The sequence below is a fragment of the Loxodonta africana genome, chromosome 7, assembly GCF_030014295.1.
Source record: "Loxodonta africana isolate mLoxAfr1 chromosome 7, mLoxAfr1.hap2, whole genome shotgun sequence".
In the NCBI taxonomy this organism is placed as follows: Eukaryota; Metazoa; Chordata; class Mammalia; order Proboscidea; family Elephantidae; genus Loxodonta; species Loxodonta africana.
The window spans coordinates 86,827,516-86,846,176 of record NC_087348.1 but is presented as its reverse complement, the minus strand read 5'-3'; the positions used below and the strand labels follow the sequence as shown (position 1 = coordinate 86,846,176).

Sequence of the window (18,661 nt, the reverse complement as noted above, 5' to 3'; positions counted from 1 at the left end):
ACAGTGGTTAAGAGCTAAGGTGAGCTACAGCTGGTAACCAAAAGGCTGGCAGTTCGAATGCACCACCTGCTCCTTGGAAACCCTATATAGCAGTTCTACTCTGTCCTACACGGTCACTATGAGTCGGAACTGACTTAACGGCAATGGGTTTGGTTTTTTTGGAGTCAAACACTAAGTACCAGAAATAAATATATTAAAGTATTAAAGGTAACACCTTTGTCTGGAATGTCTTAACTGAGACCTACCAACTTCTACAAGCCCATCAAAAAACCTAAATGTTACCTCTTCTGAAATGCCTTATCAAAACTCACCCCAGTATCTATGTTCTCCCCTATATATTTTTAAAAAAATTTATTGAGATAAAATTTACAAAAAAGTCACCATTTTAATCATTTTAAAGTATACGATTCAGTATATTCACAGTGTTGTGCAACTATCACTACCACCTAATTCCATCACCCGAAAAGAAACCTTGTACCTCCCAATTCCCTCCTTTCCCCAAATCTTGGCTGCCTTAAATCTATTGTCTCTGGATTTGCCTACTCTGGACATTTCATGTAAATGGAATCATACAACATGTGGCCTTTTGTGTCTGGCTTCTTTTACTTAGCATGTTTTCAAGGTTCATCCACACTGTAGCATGCATCAGTACATTCCTTTTTGTGGCTGAATGATAATCCATTTTATGAATGTACCATATTTTGTTTATTCATTCAGCAGTTGATGACTCTTCCTTCTATTACTGCATATACTATGTTGAGCCAGAGTTAAACATTTACAGGTCTAATTTTCCCTGCTATATTGCAGGCTCTTAGAGAAGAAGTTTACGTTTATTTTCATTTTTATATCCCTGGAGCTAAACACGTTGCCTACCACATTATTTAGGCACGTAAATTATCTTGCACAATTTTGCATCTAAGGACAATTTACAGTTACACAGCACTTTAAAAAGTACTGTCATAATTCATATTGTGCTTTTCATAGTATCTAGCTTTAAGAACCACCTGAGGAATAAATGAGATGACATAAATGACTGAATAACAATAGTTTCTGTAAAGTAAGCAACCTTCTTTAAGCCAAGTATGCATTATCTCATTTAATCCTCAACACTGAAAGGTATTACTGTTCCCATTTTATAGATGAGGAAATTGAGATTCAGAGAGGCAAAATAATTTGTCCAAGGTCTCATAAGCTATAGCTGGTAAATCAAAAATCAAATACACACCAAAGACACAGTGAGAAAAAGACAATTTCTCTGCCACTACAGTATAAGCTCTACTAAGACATAGCTATGTAGACACCAGGAGGTAAAATTTTGATTCCGCCACTTAAGAGCATTATAATCTTAGGAAAGCCTGTCAGGCTCCCTGATCCTTAGTTTACTCGACTATCAAATGAGAATAATAGCTGTTGTAAAGTCTCAGCCCTGATCTCTAGTCCTGTGCTCATTTCGTTGCTTGTCATGCTGCTCTTTCAGACATAGCAAAAATAATTTATCCCCTGGCCCAAAGAAGAGCATAAATAGCACATTTTAAAAAATTAATTACATCTAGCTTTGCTTGCTGTCTTATGTTATAAAGCCAAGAAATTACATTCTGCATATTTAGTTTCTCCTTCTCTGAGAAAAAGTTTACAAAAGCATCCTTAATTTTACCTCTTCTTTCTTCTTAGGGTCTGACATGGGATTCCGGAAGAGAGGGGAATCTCCGAAGGGTGAGTATGTTAGACTATTGATGTGCTGTTGGAGGACAGCCTGCTGGGCAGCGGAAGCATTTGGATCTGTCAGAGCTTAACAAAAGACAAAAAAAGATGTTAGTCCAAGGATCCAGTGTATTAATATCAAGAGAACGCAATACTCTTTGGGCATATGGTCTTCAAAATGTTCAGACTTGCTCAATAGCCTTATTGGAGAGGAAAAACAAACTGTAAAGGAAATCAAGAATCCAATAAGCTAATGAGTCAAAGATACGAAAAGACGTTTCATAAGAGACAATACACATAAAAATTCACTTATAAAATGTTCACTGTCACTACTAATCAAAGAAATAAGAATTAGAACAACCTTATAGACTATTTTATACCTACTTCACTATCTCTCATTGGCACAGCTGAATAAAGTGTTATAGTCTTTGACTTACAGAAACATTATAAGTTGGTTTAATCCGTCTAAAGAAACAATACGACAGCACACAAAGCCAAGAACTATTTTTATATCCTTTAATGTAATAATTTCAATCATAGAAATTTAAACTAAGGACTTAACAAAATTAGAAACAAAATAAAGAAATGTTCATAGGTGTCCACTGCACATGTATAACAGTCAAGACTTGGGAAACAACCTATGTAATCAACATTAACAGTTGTAAAAAATAAGGCACATCAACTTGGTGGATTATGTACTTATTAAAAATAACAATAACTTATTTCATCACAGAAATATGAAGTATCTTTGATTCAATAAGTAAAAACTACAGAATAAAAAATATTATATATACTAAGGATAGAGAGGAAGAAGGCAGCATTAAAAAATGAAAACAGTGAAGATGTACTTAGGCATTTATTATTTACATTTGATAGTCACCTTGTATTTAAGTAATAATTGGAAGTGAAAAAAAGGACACCCAGTTAGCCTAATTTTCTTTCAAAGTATGAGAATAAACATCTGTCATCAGTAGCTGAGAATTTCCAGGACAGTAGGAACCGTGAAAACTATATGATTTACAATTATATAATTAAAAAAAACTATCTCCATTCTACTTTGATTGAGAGAGCTTTGAAAGACAAAATAAATCTTTCAAAAAGTAATGATAATAAATCAGGCTTAAACCATTTTTTAAAAGAATTAACCCATTTAACTCATATTAAATTGTGATAAAGAAATATATACATACATATGAAAGTATTTGGCATTTCAACTTTTTCATATACAATTCGGTGACATTAATTACATTCATCATGTTTTGCAACCCTCACCACTACCTGTTTCCAAATTTTTCCATCACCCTTAACAGAAGCTCAGTCACTGCCTCCTAAGCTACGACTCTCCCTTAGGCCCTTCCACATGCCCCCAGGAATAAGGCATTTAAGAGATTAAAAAATTTTTTTCCCTATTAACATTTAGGAGTCTTAAAAGCTTTCAAGTGGCTATCTAAGATACAGCTATTGGTCTGTACTTGTCTGGAGCAAAAGAGAATGAGAAACCAAAGACTCCAAAAAAAAAAAAAAAAAAACTAATCTATAGGACTAACAGCCTACCTTAAACCACGGCCTCACTTACGTCAGGACCAGAAGAACTAGGTGGTGCCTGGCTACCATTACTGATCGTTCCAACCAGGGACACAATAGATGGTCCCAGACAGAATGGGAAAGAAATATAGAACAAAATTCAAATTCCTTAAAAAGGCCAGACTTACTAGACCAGTAGAGACTACAGGAACTACTGCCCTTGGATACCGTTTAAACTTATAACTCAAACCACTCCCGGAGGTCACCTAACAGCCAAAAAGACAGTGGTTCATAAAATAAATGGTATCACCCATGAGTACTGTCCTTCTAAATAATCATCTATATATGACACCAAACAGTGGTTTTTTACCCTAAAGCAAAGATAAGAAGGCAAGAGGGGCAGGGAAGCTAGATTAATGGGAAGAGACCAAACAGAATGGAAATAATGAGAATGCTGATACATAGTGAAAAAAACCAGTAAAATGGGAACCTAATTTGCTGTATAAATGCCCCGTAAAGTAAGAGACCAGAGAAAAAGAGGAAGATTTTCAGCGAGATGGGTTGACACAGTGGCTGCAACAATGTGCTCGAGCATAACAACAATTGAGAAGATGGCACAGGATCAGGCAATGTTTCGTTCTGTTGTACATAGGGTCGCTATGAGTCAGAACCAACTCGACAGTACCTAACAACAACTGCTGTGTAAACTTTCACCAAAAATACAAGTAAAAAAAACTTGGTAATAAGGCTAAATCCAACATATAATAAGATAATGCACATTATAAAACTGCTATAAACATTTTGAAAACTTCAAAACTTGCAATAAAAAAAACGAGACAAACCTGTTGCCGTCGAGTTGATTCCGACTCATAGCGACCCTACAGAACACAGCAGAACTGCCCCATAGGGTTTCCAAGGAGCGGCCAGTGGATTCAAACTGCCAACCTTTTGATTAGCAGCCAACCTCTTAACCACTGTGCCACCAGGGACCCTATAAATATATATACGTACTTGCAATAGGGGAAAACAAAAGCAACAACGATGACAAAAAGAAAGGACATCTATAGCTAAATTAACAAAAAAGTGGTAGATCCACCCTATTCAAACTAAAACAAAAATTAAGCTTTCTTAAAATCTGATGTATTTGTTAAATACTAAAACGTAGATTGCTGACATTTGAGGACGCAGTGCCAATTTGTTCAGGATTTTTAAATCCAGAGGGGGTGTCGATTTAAAAACCATAAAATAAATCATCTGTGTTCAGAAAGTTCCTAAACCCCAACTTAAGACTATGGGCAAGGGGAAAAAAAAAGTATCTTTTGGTATATAGTTTCACACAACAGGAGCAGTGTTATTCTGGGGACTATTCAAGGAGACTCAAGAAAATCTGTGCAGTTTTAGAGCATTCCAGTCTTCACAGGTCAGTTTGTTACTTGTCAGCCCTGAAAAATCCTTAGTAATCTAGGCTCGTGTCCCTGGCGATGAATTAATAAATCAGATCAAGGCTGCTGTCACCAGCCTTATTGATACTACCCCCCTCCACCACCGTTTTTCCTTGGAAAATAGATTGGGTAAAGTTCAGGGCTGTAAACAAGAGAAAGATGAAAATGTTTATAATTACACAGACCATTTGACCAAGCTTTTTATGGAACATTCTGGATTAAACTTAGAAGAATCAGGAGCCAGTATAGCTTTTAATTTCATTTTTCTTAATGGGCTCCACCCTGATTTGGCTGAACTGATCAAACACCATAGGCTAAATTGGGAAAAATGTTCCCACACCAGAGCTAATGACCTTAGCTTACAAACCAGGCCAAACTTTTGAAAAAAAAGCTAAAGAATAGAACAAAGGATACAAACTCAGGTCACTCACTCTGAGCCCAAGCCATGGTTTCTCACAGACCTAAATTTTCTGAGCTCAGTCTCCTCCCCTGGAGAGTGGAGATAAAAGTCTGCTTCACAGGATGTGGTAAGGACGCAGAGGCAGTGCTAAACAATAAGCAATTGAGTCCTCTGAACAAATCTTTCCCTTCTATCTTTGGTTTCTTCATTCTCCCTTGCTCCAGATGGGTGGAACTGGTGGAGTATCTTAGATGGCTACTCAGAAGCTTTTAAGACCCCAGACGCTACTCATCAAAGTAGGATTTAGAACATTTTCTTTATAACCTATGTTATGCCAATTGAGCTAGATGTTCCCTGAAACTGTGGTCCCCAAACCTCAGCCCTGTAATTTGGTCTCTCAAGGAGTTTGGATGTGTCTACCAAAACCAAACCCATTGCAGTCAAGTCGATTCCGACTCATAGCTACCTTTCAAGACAGAGTAGAACTGCCCCACAGAATTTCCAAGGAGCGCCTGGCGGATCTGAACTGCCGAACTTGAGGTTACCAGCCGTAGCACTTAACCACTACATCACCAGGGTTTCTTGGGATGTATCTATGAAGCATCTACGACTTTGCCTTGGTCACGTTGTGCTAGCTTCTCCAGTACTGTGTACTATCTTATCCTTCACTTAAACTTACCACTTATCTATTGTCTAGTTAGCGTTTTTCCCTTCCCACCCCTCTCTTCCCTTGTAACCATCAAAGATTGTTTCTTTCTGTGTATAAACCTTTTCATGAATTTTTATAATAGTGGTCTCACTAAAAAAAAAAGAAGAAGTTAATGGCCTTGCAGTTATAATAGCTGCAATCTCCTAATTATAACAAATTCAAGGCCTATGTGGGGACCAAATCTCAGAACAATTCCCCTGCAGTTCGTTATTATTGCATGAAACTTGAACATTTCAAAAACGACTGTATAAAGCTAAAGAATGAAATGGGTGCTCCAACCTTTAATACCCCTCAGGCTAAGCCTGAATGAAGGTGCTCCGGGGATCACTTAGGGGCTTTTCTGATGGTGGCTATAGATTCTCAAGGTGAAACTATTATTTGGATCAATGGAGAACCTTGTAAATTTTTAATTGACACAGGGATCCCCCTCTCAGCTATTAACCCAAGTCTGCAAAAGCCTCTACCCCGGATTACAAAGACCTCTAAAGTTGTGGGGATTGCTACAAAAAAACAAATTTTAACTCATTCTTTACCTGTTTCTATATCTTTGGCCGCTATTGAAGAAACACACTTGTTCTTACTTAGTTTACCCAGAACCCAGTGCCGTCGATTCCGACTCATAGCGACCCTACAGGTCAGAGTAGAACTGCCCCATAGAGTTTCCAAGGAGCGCCTGGGGGATTTGAACTGCTGACCCTTTGATTAGCAGCCATAGCACTTAACACTATGCCACCAGGGTTTCCTTACTTAGTTTAGACACCCATTAATTTGCTCGGGAGAGACTTATCTAAATGCAACTGCCATTTAAAGATCACTTAGCAAGGAGAAATACTGCAAGATTTTCCCAGAACCAAATTATACAATGATTCCCAAATAAGAGCAGTCCTGAATGAGGAAGATGCTCTTTCGTTAATTACAGGCACTCCATTTGCACTGGAGGAAGGTAAACCCTCAGCTCCCATCTCCTCTTCCTCAGACTTTTTATCCACAATTCTTGAAACCTTACAAGCTACTACGTCCACTCATGTTGGCCAGATGCTGTCAGGGGACCAATCCAAATTCAGATTCACAACTCTAAACCTTTACCAAAAATCTCCCAATATCCTTTGAGATGAGAAGCTAAAGAGGAAATTGCTCCTATAATTCAAGATTTCCTTGATAAAGGTTTAATCATCCCAAGTACTAGTCCCTGTAACACCTGTTACAAGTAAAACCAAATAATCGAGGATGGAAATATGTCCAGGATTTACGTGCTGTCAATCGCACTGTGATACCTAGATTTCCATTAGCTCCCAATTGCCATTTGCTTCTTTCCATCATTCACCCTGATGCCACTCACTTTATGGTGGCTGACCTTCGCAGTGCATTCTTGTTTACCCAAATAGGCAGTATTTATTCACATTTACTTGGGAGGACCAACAATATATTTGGACTGTGATGCCTCAGGGCTTCAGCGCATCCCCAACCCATTTTTTAACAAATTTTGCACACTGACTTGCAGCCTTTACAGTTTACTAAACAGTCTACTTTGTTACAATATGTGGATGATCTGCTGGTCTCTTTTAACTCCCATTCTGACTGCTTAGTGGACAGTATCCTATTACAACATTTGGCCACTGGAGGGCACAAAGCATCCAAAGAAAAACTGTAATTGGCCCAACCTTCCCTTAAATATTTGGGCCACATCATTTCTGCAAAAAGAGTTACTATAGACCCCAAAGGAGAGGAAGCTATCCTAGCCCACCGTATTCCTAACACTAAAAAACAATTGAGGGTGTTTCTTGGGATCTGCAGATACTGCCAAGCCTGGTTATCAAATTTTTCTTCATTGGCTCAGACATTCTATAAACATTTATAAACCTCTGAGCCACATCCTTTCTAATTTTCAGAGGATGGTAAGAAGGCCATCTAACAACTAAGAGAATCTTTAATAAATACTCCTGCTTAGAATTTTCTAATTATACTCTCGGCTTTTCACTGCTTGTACAAGAAGTGTCTGGCCATGCTCAGGAGTTCTCACTCAAAAACATGGAGGACAACAAAGATCCAATGTGTAGTACAGTATTCAATTAGATTCTGTAGCTAGAGGCTAAACCCCTTGCCTCACGGCAGTAGCCGCAACTGCTAAACTGGTTGAAAGTACAGCAGACGTGGTTTTGGCAAAATTTTTAGATGTCTATGTTCCCCATGCAGTGTCAGCAATTTTAAATTCAACTCTGACCCAGCATTTATCAGCTAATAGAACAACTTCCTATGAAGTTCTTCTTTTAGCTGCTTCTAATATTCAGTTGCACACTGTAACCCCATTAAACCCAGCTACTTTATTACCCCCACTTAATGAAGATGATTACCCTATCCAAGACTGTTTAAATCTTACTGAACAACTGTTGTCCCCACACAAGATTTACAAGAGATCTCACTTCCAAATCTTAACTGGATTTTATTTGTTGATGGGTCATATTTAAAACCTGAACATATTAGTTCTCATTAACAGGGAGGTTATGCTGTGACCACATCTACTAAAGTCCTCGAAAGTGACACCCTTCCTGAAGTCACTTCAGCTCAACAAGCTGAACTGACAGTGCTCATAAGGGCTTGCAAACTGACTTCTGGACAGTCAGTAAATGTTTACATGGACTCAAAGTACAGACTCAGGTAGTTCATGATTTTGTTATGTTATGGAAACAAAGAGGGTTCTTAACTCCTTTGGGGAACCAAATTAAAAATGCCCCCTTAGTAGCAGACCTTTCAGAAGCCCTTTTGCTCCCCTCTGAGATCACTGTAATTAAAATCCAGGCCCACCAAGCCAAAGGAGCTCCTTAAACAGAGGAAATTACAGGGGATGACACAGCTGACAGAGCAGCTAAGCAAGCTGCCCCCAATAATAATGATCATGATGATCACCCTCATTCATGATCACGATGGCCCAACTCTTATGATAGAACCTATATTACAGCAGAACGTTGGAAATGCCTACCCTGATTCAATCTTCATCGAATTTCAAAGATGTTGTTTAAACACCAACAGTTAACTCCAAAAGAAGAAATCAGAGATTGGGATCAGGTCAGACATCATCAAGACCCAATCACTGGATTGTTGACTGGACCTAATAACAAACCTGTTTTGCATGTCCCTACAGTTAAGAATTTTTTAAATAACATAAGGGTTAAAGCACTTGACCTAATCTGGACTTTGGAAAATTACTGGTGGGGAGATTTTTCTACCACAGTGGACCATGTCCTTTTTCATAGTTTTGATTGTCTTCCTACTGTATTAGACCACATAACATTTGGTACTATGCAAGTGGCAATGTTGTAGATGATAAACAACCTTTTAATATGCTTATAGAGAATTTTTCTTTTCCCAAAGGAGTTGCTAGCAAGAATTTAGCTGAGCATCAGAAATTAGCCCATGGAAAAGACTGAGTTGCCCCCAGTGTTCTACTTCCAGACTATGGAAAGGTCTCAACAAGAATTTAGTTCTCCCCAAATCTTTACAAATCTCCATGCTAGAAGTATTGCATGCAAACACCCATTTGGGAACAGACAAAATGACGGAAATCTTAAAAAAGTACTGGTGGGAGGATTTTTATGAGGCTGATTATGTGGCATCTCAGTGCCCTATTTTTCTCCAATTTAATTTAGGTAAACCCTATAAACCTCTGCCCAAAAAGTACCCCCTGCCTTCAAGACCTATGCTTGAATGGCAAATTGATTTTATTCAGCTACCACCATCAAATGGTTATAAATTTGTATTAGTAATGATTTGTAATTTTCTCACTGTGTAGAAGCTTTTCCTGGTCTTTAGGGTACTGCCACCTTTGTGATCAAGAAACTTCTTCAAAAATATCACCCCCACTTGGGGAGCCCCCAGGGTCCTTTGTAGTGATCAGGGTATGAATTTTACTGGACAAATAATTAAAGAAATATGCAAAAATTTTCCTATCTTCCACATGCTTCATCGTCCTTATCATTCTCGATCCTCTGGTGTTCATGTTCCAAATGGATTTGAGCTTACCCCCTGAAACAGAGTCCTGAGATGCAAGGTTATCCCTCCAGTGTGGCCAAGTCCCACAGAGACCCTAACAACTGGACCACAAGAACTAAGAGGCTAAATTATAGTGTGGTGAAGATACCAGATGGTGCCTGGCTACTTTTCAAATCCACAGTGTCTGAGGTCTTAAAGGTATGTTAACCAAGCAGTCATCTAAACAACCACCTGAAGCCCCTGTACAAAAAGGCACTCTTTTTATTAGTGGTCAATGAAATGATGAAAGAATTTCTCTAGAAATTCTTGATCAGAAGGAGGGAATGTACAAGGGTTCCAAAACTGAGGTGCCTGGCACGCTTAAGAGGGTTGGCTCAGGTGTACGCCTGACTCCATTTTGTGACTTCTGCTTCTGAATTCCTGAGACTATAACTTTGACTTCTTCATATGCATATGGACCTGGGCCTCTGGCTGGGTGGAAGCAGCACAGCCTGGACCCCATCAATCATCTTGTGACCCCCCTTTCGATCACAGACTTCTGCAATTACGTGACTCTACCCAATTGCCTTGAATCCACATATACTCTGTTAACCAATCCCAACCAAAGCCCTGCTTCAAGACAGCCTGCCTTCCACTTTGCTGACTGCTCACCTACCAATCAGAATAATGTAAGCTGAGTTCCTGATTCAACCCTGTAACTGTGCCCATGTAACTGCAGTTTTTTGAAGAGCTGGTTTTCACTTTGTGAGATCTAACGTGTCTCCAGCTTGAGCTGCCTTTGCTCTCAATAAATCTCTTTACTTTCATTTTAAACATTACTCACTGTCACTCGATGACAGCAACAACACTAATGTAGACAACTGTATTGCAATATTCCATGTCAGGAATTTTTAGATGCTTTTGGAAAAACAGGTGAATTATTAAAAACCAGTCAAACAGCTCTCACAGTAAGGCTGGCAGATTAAGATATTTATGCTACCTTCTACTGAAAGCAACCAAAAATAAAACAAACAAAATGAAAACATCATCTTTAACGACAAACTGACTTTAAAGTTCATACAAAAATAGTTAGAATTCTAATTTATTTCTGCTTCCTCGAAAGACCCCATTAAATCCATGGTAAAATAAAATGAAAATATATCTACATAAACCCAATGGCAAGGAATAAGAGGGTGGCAAATGAACACTCAAGCAAATATAACAAATTTCTACAAGAAAGAAGTGGAAGAGGAGTGGTAATTAATAAAGCAGGGTAAAGGAAACTACAGCTTAGAATATATACTCAAAGATGGTTACAACCAAAAAATGGAGCCTAGCTGCCCTGGAGAATGGAAAAAATGTTAGGGATTTAAGGATACCAGGTTTGATAAAGTGGGACTGAAAACAAAAGGAACGAAAGGTTAATGCAAAGTTTGTATACAAAACAACTACACTTTATCAACAGATAAGCCAAAATACCAGTGTGCCTCTGATGAAACCAAGTTAACTGGATGGAAAGAACAAGGGCAACTAGTGTGAACAGCAATATCACCCCAGAGCTAAGAATCTGGCATTGCAACATATAGAGGGCCTTTGGATAATACCTCTTTAAAGTACTGAAAAGCAAAGATGTCACCTTGAGGACTAAGATGCACCTAATTCAAGCCACAGTATTTTCAAGTTCTCCTATGCATGTGAAAGCTGGACAATGAATAAGGAAGACAAAACAAGAACTGACACCTTTGAATTGTGCCGTTGGCAAAGAATATTTAATATACCATGGACTCCCAAAAGAATGAACAAATCTGTCTTGGAAGAAGTACAACCAGAATGCTCCTTAGAAGCAAGTATGGTGAGACTATGTCTCACATACTTTGGACATGTTACCAGGAGGGACCAGTCCCTGGAGAAGGACATCATGCTTGGTAAAGTAGAGGGTCAGTGAAAAAGAGGAAGACCCTCAATGAGATGGACTGACACAGTGGCTGCAATAATGGACTCGTGCACAGCAAGAATTGTTAGGATGACACAGTACAGGGCAGTGTTTCGTTCTGTTGTGCACAAGGTCGCTATGAGTTGGAACCGGCTTGATGGCACCTAACAAGAAGTCTGCTTACCCTAAAGTTAAAAAGTTGGTAAACAAGCCCCACCCACATACACAGGGCTGACAGTGAGTTTTTTTTTATTATTATTTTATTCTCAAATATGAATGGAGAAGAATTACCAAGTATTAAATATAAGGGTATAAAAGCAAAAATTACCCTAGAGATTTAATAAACAGAAGAACCTCTCAGACGAAGATTAGACAAACCTATAAAACAAACTAATACACATGAGGAATGTACTTCTTAATTCAATCGAATATACAAGACCAAATGGGCAACTCCTGATCAAAAGGCAGGAAGGAACAGGAACAGGATGAACGGACACAGGGAATCCAAGGTGGAAAGGGTGAGGGTGCTGTCACACATTGTAGGGATTGCAACCAATGTCACAAAACAATTTGTGTCTAAATTTTTAAAAGATAAACTAAGCTGTAAACTTTCACCTAAATCACAATAAAAATTAAACAAAACAAAAAGAACCCCTAAAAAGTGTTTTTTTTTTTTAAACGGAGAGAGAAAGAACCACTGGGAAGACGCTGTCCTGATGGAAGAACTGTATCCTGAGCATTCCTGAACCTGAATTCTAACCTGTCACTTCCCTAATAAACCCCATAATCATGAGTATTGTCTGTGAGTTCTTCGTGGCCACCGCAATGAATTATCAAACCTGGTAGACAAGTAGAGCGTGCTATGTGAGGAACGGTTTGTGTCAGAATTGGTAACGATGATGGAGAGAGGAAGCATGTCTTATCTCTGCCTCAGGAATCAGCCCTGGGCTGTTATCTTGATTCTCCTTCCCTCTTATGAAGAGAGAGGAAGTCAGACACCTCCCCCACTGTCATTTTAACAGCAGATCACTGTGAAATTTCAGGACAAAAGGACAATCCTAAACGCTTTTGGGAGGTGGGGAGAAAAACAAGTCCCCTTCAAAGAAACAAGAATCAGAAAGGCATTGAACGTCTTATCAGCAATCATTAATGCAAGAAGAAACAAAGTCAAAGTTCTGAGAGGAAATTAATTATTCTCACATCAGAATTCTGTGACATGAAAGTGTGAGGAATGACTAAAGATATTTTCAGAACTGCAAGTATTCATATATACTTTACTTGAAAACACATTCCAGAAAATCCAGGAAATAAACAGGAAAACCCTATGTCTAGGACATAGCAGTTCCCACTGAGAACTGAAGGCAATATCCAGGAGCAATTCTGAAGGCCTAGAGAATAATCAGAGCTCACACTGCAGCAAAAGGACAAAGAGATCAAAGAATGAGGTATGTGGGAGAGAAAAGAAGAATTCTGATACTATCCTTGAGAATTCCAGAATAGTCTAGGAGGGCAAGAAAGGTTGGTGAAAAAAAAAATTAGAAATTCTAGGAAAAACAAGTGTCATGAGGAAGATGTGTCTCTCTGGAAAGAAATGTTTTCATAGTTATAATGAAAAGCTGTGTTCATTTGCAACTTTCAAGTAATCCTTTAAGCAAAGAACAGAATGCAGTTATAGGATAGAACGAATGCCATTGATTGAACTGTGTCCCCCAGAAATATGTATCATCAATTGGTTGGGCCTTAATTTTCAGTACTGTGTGACTGTCCACCATTTTGTCATCTGATGTGATTTTCCTATGTTGTAAATCCTATCACTATGATGTTAATGAGATGGATTAGTGACAGTTATATTGATGAGATCTACAAGATTAGACTGTGTCTTAAGCCAATTTCTTTTGAGATATAAAAGACAGAAGGGAGCAGAGAGACGTGGAGACTTCATACTACCGAGAAGGTAGTGGCGGGAGCACAGCACGTCCTTTGGACCCAGGGTTCCTGAGAGGAGAAGCTCCCAGACCAGGGGAAGATTGATACAAGGACCTTTCCCGAGATACCGACAGTGAAAGAAAACATTCCCTTGAAACTTGCACCCTGAATTCGGACTTCTAGTCTAGTAGACTGAGAGAATAAATCTCTCTTTGTTAAAACCATCCACTTGTGATATTTCTGTATAGCAGCCCCAGATAACAAAGACATACATGTTTAAACTTTATCAGTGTAAAAACAAAGATGGGGCAAGTAAAAATAAGAGAAAGAGAAGGGTAGGTAGCGGCACTAACATCCTCTTTTGACAAAGAGGAATCAAGAAATAGTTGATTAAGTAAGAAAAAGTACATAAATATACAAGAAGCCATGGTGGCTCAGTAGTTAAGTGCTCAGCTGCTAACCAAAAGGTTAGCAGTTAGAACCCACCAGCTGCTCCACAGGAGAAAGATGTGGCAATCTGTTTCTGTAAAGATTACAACCTTCAAACCCTATGAGGCAGTTCTACTCTGCCCTATAGGGTTGCCATATGTTGGCATCAACTTGACAGCAACTGGTTTGGTTTTTTGGATATAAGTACACACACTAAATTTGCAAAGGTTTCTCAAAATGTGGAACATGTATCATGGTAGTACAGAACATAAACAGTACAGAGACTAACTTTTTCTATCTGCCTACCTACGTATATATCCATCCATTCATTCATTTACCTATCCACCCACCCCCTAGTCTATCTTACAGTTACTCTACACCAGGTGATATTAGGTTTTCATTTCCTGTAGAACACAGTTGTCTTAAAAAAAAAAAAAAAAAAAGTTTAAGTTAAAAAGTAAGTTAATTTTCTTGAAGTTACAAGTAAATAATAATAAAGGTGGTAGGCAAATATGACAAAAACTAGGAAGGGGTACTTCAACGAAGTCTGAAAAACACTTCAGTATGAATTTAAATGAAATTTAATAAATACAATTATATTGAGAAGAAGACGACAGAGGGTGATAAGTGAGCTAAATTCCCACCCACCATAACAAGTTAAATTTACTATATACTTAGTAAAGCAAAGAACAGCAATATAAGCATATCATTTAGATAGAGACTTCATTTCTATAGCAAATGAACTAAAGGCATTAACAAAAGGTTTCTTTGGAGGAGTAGGCCTGAGAGTAGGGAGGAAGGGAGTCTGTTATAAGCCTTTCTGTACTATATGATTGCTAATGACATGCATGTATGTATTACCTTGATGGGGAGGAAGAGAGGTGAGATAGAAAAAGGTCGGCAAGTCAAGAATTAGCAAGACATAAAAACTGAGTCAAGCCTTCTAAAGTGACTGACACTTACCTACTGGGACCTGAGGGGCTCCAAAGCCCAAAGTGGCTGTCGTGGTATTAAATCCAGGGCCCCCAAAGGCTCCTGTACCCAGAGGCCCTCCGATCTTAGGCTGGTTGTTCCCAAACAAAGATGCCTGTCCAGCACCAAGAGCTATGGAGACAAGAAGAAAGAAAAAAGTGCCACAGAAGATCCTTTGAATGTTGTGCCATAGGTCAGTTACTTAAAAAAATTATACATTTGGTAACTTCAAAATGACCACTCATTTCAACAAAAGTAACAGCTAATATAGTAAATGCTTATTATGTGCTAGGGACAGTGCTAAGTGCATTGCATGTACCATAGGCAAAATACTTAACCTCTCTGTGCTTCAGTTTCCACAACTATAACACAATAACAATGTATAGCCTAGAGGTTTATTCTAAGATTAAAATGAATAAATACATGTAAAGCATTTAGAAGAGATCTGATATATACTAAACACTAAAGATTAGCTATTATCTCATTTAATCTTCACAAGTTCCTGAAGTAGTAACTATTATCCTCATTTTACAGATGAGAAAACTGTGGGTTTAGTATAATAATTAGCCCACTGTAGTAAACGGTGGAGCTGGGGTTCAAACCTAAGTGCATCTAACAATATAACCAAGGCTGTTAACCTGCTATTCTACAGTGCAATATATTTTCAAAGCATTAAGTAATCAATTATCCTTAAATTTCAGTATTTGCCAATCGAAACACTCAGATGACCCAACCACTAGTTCATTTTTTTGACTGACACATATTCTAAACTATACAAAACCAAATCTAATAAATCTTCTTTGAATAGCAAAAAATCAAGACTTTCAAGCTAACCATCTCATGAAAACTGCTTTGGCTAGACAAAGGCAAACATGTCTAACAAAAACCTAAATATCCCAGTGACAAGGTTATTTAACAGACTCACATTTCAGCATGAAGCAGATATGAATAAGAACTAATTTTTCAACAGGAGAAACCAATTGCAGAATCCTGCTAATGTTTTATACCTAATGAATCTTGCTTATGGACCTTGTTTATGTCATCAGCAATGATTTTAAAACGGTAAAATGGGGAAAATTTAGTGGGAAAAAATGGGGAAATGTTACTGGCAACGTACATGACCTGAAATTCCTTTTTACATATCAACTGCATCTGAGCAGAGACATGGTATACCAGTAAAATCACTTCAAAGATATAATACTTAGAGGTTAAAAATATTATATGGGAATTGCCCTGAGATCACAATCAAAAGAGGATAGGAAGTTTACACACAGGCAATCCATACAATATAAATTAGTGAGGGTGACTACTGGATGTACAAAACATTCTGTAACTGTCGAGCCTCAGTAGTAACAAGAAAGCAGCAAAGTAGCCATTTGAAATAGAGAACAGGATTATTCCACTTTAAAAAGCCCAGCTTTGCGACTGGGTTTAGTAAGAGTTCTTTTGAAGTCTCAAACCATGGAAAATGGCACAAGCTCCATGAAATACTAAAATCACAATACTCGATCAAACAAAATGCTTTACAGCACAGTTTTGAGGAAGATGACATGGCAATGATGATAATTACTGGTAGCAATCCAAATGTCTCCCTACTCTTGATCAAAAACTTAGATGAAACCTGCATAAAATAGGTAAAATTTTTTGTTCTGGATGGGTGTGTGTTCCACCCTTTGCCTTTGCATCAGTCCTGGATGCAACTCCACGGAACAGTCTAATGAGTATATTTCAATAATCCACAAAAGAGTAAATAAGGCATTGGTGGGAGGTTCAGTTAATCAGGAAAGGTAACGTCATAATATACCCTGACTGCATTCTGTTCCAATTTATAATGGAAAAATATGTATTTTACCCAGTTTTGCCTTCCTTAAGGCACAAATGGCTTTTTATGCTTAGTCAAAGAACTTACTAACAATTCACCAGTTGTGGGACATTCTTAGTGTTACATCACATGTGATATGACAATGGTTTGGTAATCAGTTAAGATATGAATATACGCTATTATTTATGATTAATCGTGGCAGTCATAAAGAAGTTATGTTGGGGGCAAGATGGAAATAATGGCTTTAGAAACTCCAAGTGGCTCAAGGAAAAAGTGAAAATAATTGTTCTTGGGACCTTCTAACAAATGTTAGAATTTAATTTTGTCTATAGTATCTGTTAGCTTTGGGTAGAAGATTTTTTCTGTGTAGATCTTAGTACAGCAGTCAATCTTGCCAGATACAGCCCTAAAATTATTACTTCATAGAAATCATCAAAAATCAAAACAACTTCTTAGATACATCCAAACTCCCTGAGGGACCGAATTACTTGACTGAGGGCTGTGGGGACCATGGTCTCAGCGAACATCTAGCTCAACTGGCATAACATAGTTTATAAAGAAAATGTTCTACATTGTACTTCGGTGAGTAGCATTCAGTGTCTTAAAAGCCTGTGAGCAGCCATCTAAGATACTCCACTGGTCTCGCTCCTTTGGGAGCAACGGAGAATGAAGAAAACTGAACACACAAGGGAAAGATTAGTTCAAAGGACTAAAGGACTACAACTACCATGGCCTCCACTAGACTGAGTCCAGTACAACTAGATGGTGCCCGGATACCAATACTGACTGCTCTGACAGGAATCACAATAAAGGGTCCCAGACAGAGATGGAGAAAAATATAGAAAAAATTCTAACTCACACAAAAAGACCAGACTTACTGGCCTGACAGAGACTGGAGACACTCCAAGAGTATGACCCCCGGACATCCTTTTAGCTCAGTAATGAAGTCATTCCTGAGGTTCACCCTTTAGCCAAAGATTAGACAGGCCAATAAAACAAAATGAGACTAAAGGGGCACACTAGCACAGGGGCAAGGATGAGAAGGCAGGAGGGGACCGGAAAGCTGGTAACAGGAAACCCAAGGTTGAGAAGGGAGAGTGTTGACTTGTCGTGGGATTGTATGTGTATTAACTGTTTAATGAGAAGCTAGTTTGTTCTGTAAACTTTCATCTAAAGTGCAAAAAAAAGAATTAAAACTTCTTAATATTACCAAAGAACTACCTAGAAAATGGTATGCTGTGCAGGTAGTTAATAATATCACTGAGGAATGAGAAAGTGATATGCCCATCATTTAATGAGTGTTCCTTAAAAAAAAAAAAGTCACAAACCAATGAATAATACAAAACAAATCACAAACCAAGGGACAATATAAAACATTTTATACTAAGATAGGCCACTTAAACCTTGAGAGTACAAAAACTGGCTTACAGATCCTATTTATACAATTAATATTTGTATTGTCAATTACTAATTCAAAAATCCAAAGGCTCATGTTATAGGAAAATTTATTTCTACTGAGGCATGAGTCTGAATATCTATCACTCAAAACAAGAGGCTGCACAGGACCAGTCATTTAGCTAAAGCCCAAAAATACAGCCCAAAGGTATAGTGCTATTTTACTTGTGATCCCATGAAATGCAGAGTTCATGGAGATGGGTGTTTATACATAAAGGTCTCAGGGCACATCCGTCTCAATACCAAAAGTCAACTTTTACAAATGTGAAAATGGAAAAAATCCAAAAGTGTGTTTGTTGATTCTCATTATTTCCCTACCTTACCTACAGCTGCTAAGTGTGGGGTGTAAACTTTATTGATTGAATAATGCATGAAAGAGGAA

The 18,661-nt window shown here is 38.1% G+C and overlaps 1 protein-coding gene across 6 annotated transcripts in view; it reads right to left on the bottom strand.

Annotated features, from left to right (window-relative positions):
- The window catches only part of NUP98 (nucleoporin 98 and 96 precursor), a 112,213-nt gene that overhangs the window by 50,184 nt on the left and 43,368 nt on the right, over positions 1-18,661 (bottom strand). For 4 of the 6 annotated variants that reach the window (XM_010599624.3, XM_003420067.4, XM_003420066.4 and 1 more), the window contains exons 12-13: positions 14,994-15,134; positions 1,655-1,788 (exon numbers count right to left, since the gene is read on the bottom strand). In XM_010599624.3, coding sequence (XP_010597926.1) covers positions 1,655-1,788; positions 14,994-15,134 — 275 coding nt within the window. The remainder of the gene's footprint in view (positions 1-1,654; positions 1,789-14,993; positions 15,135-18,661) is intronic. The other 2 variants (XM_023539009.2, XM_023539010.2) reach the window with 1 other exon arrangement.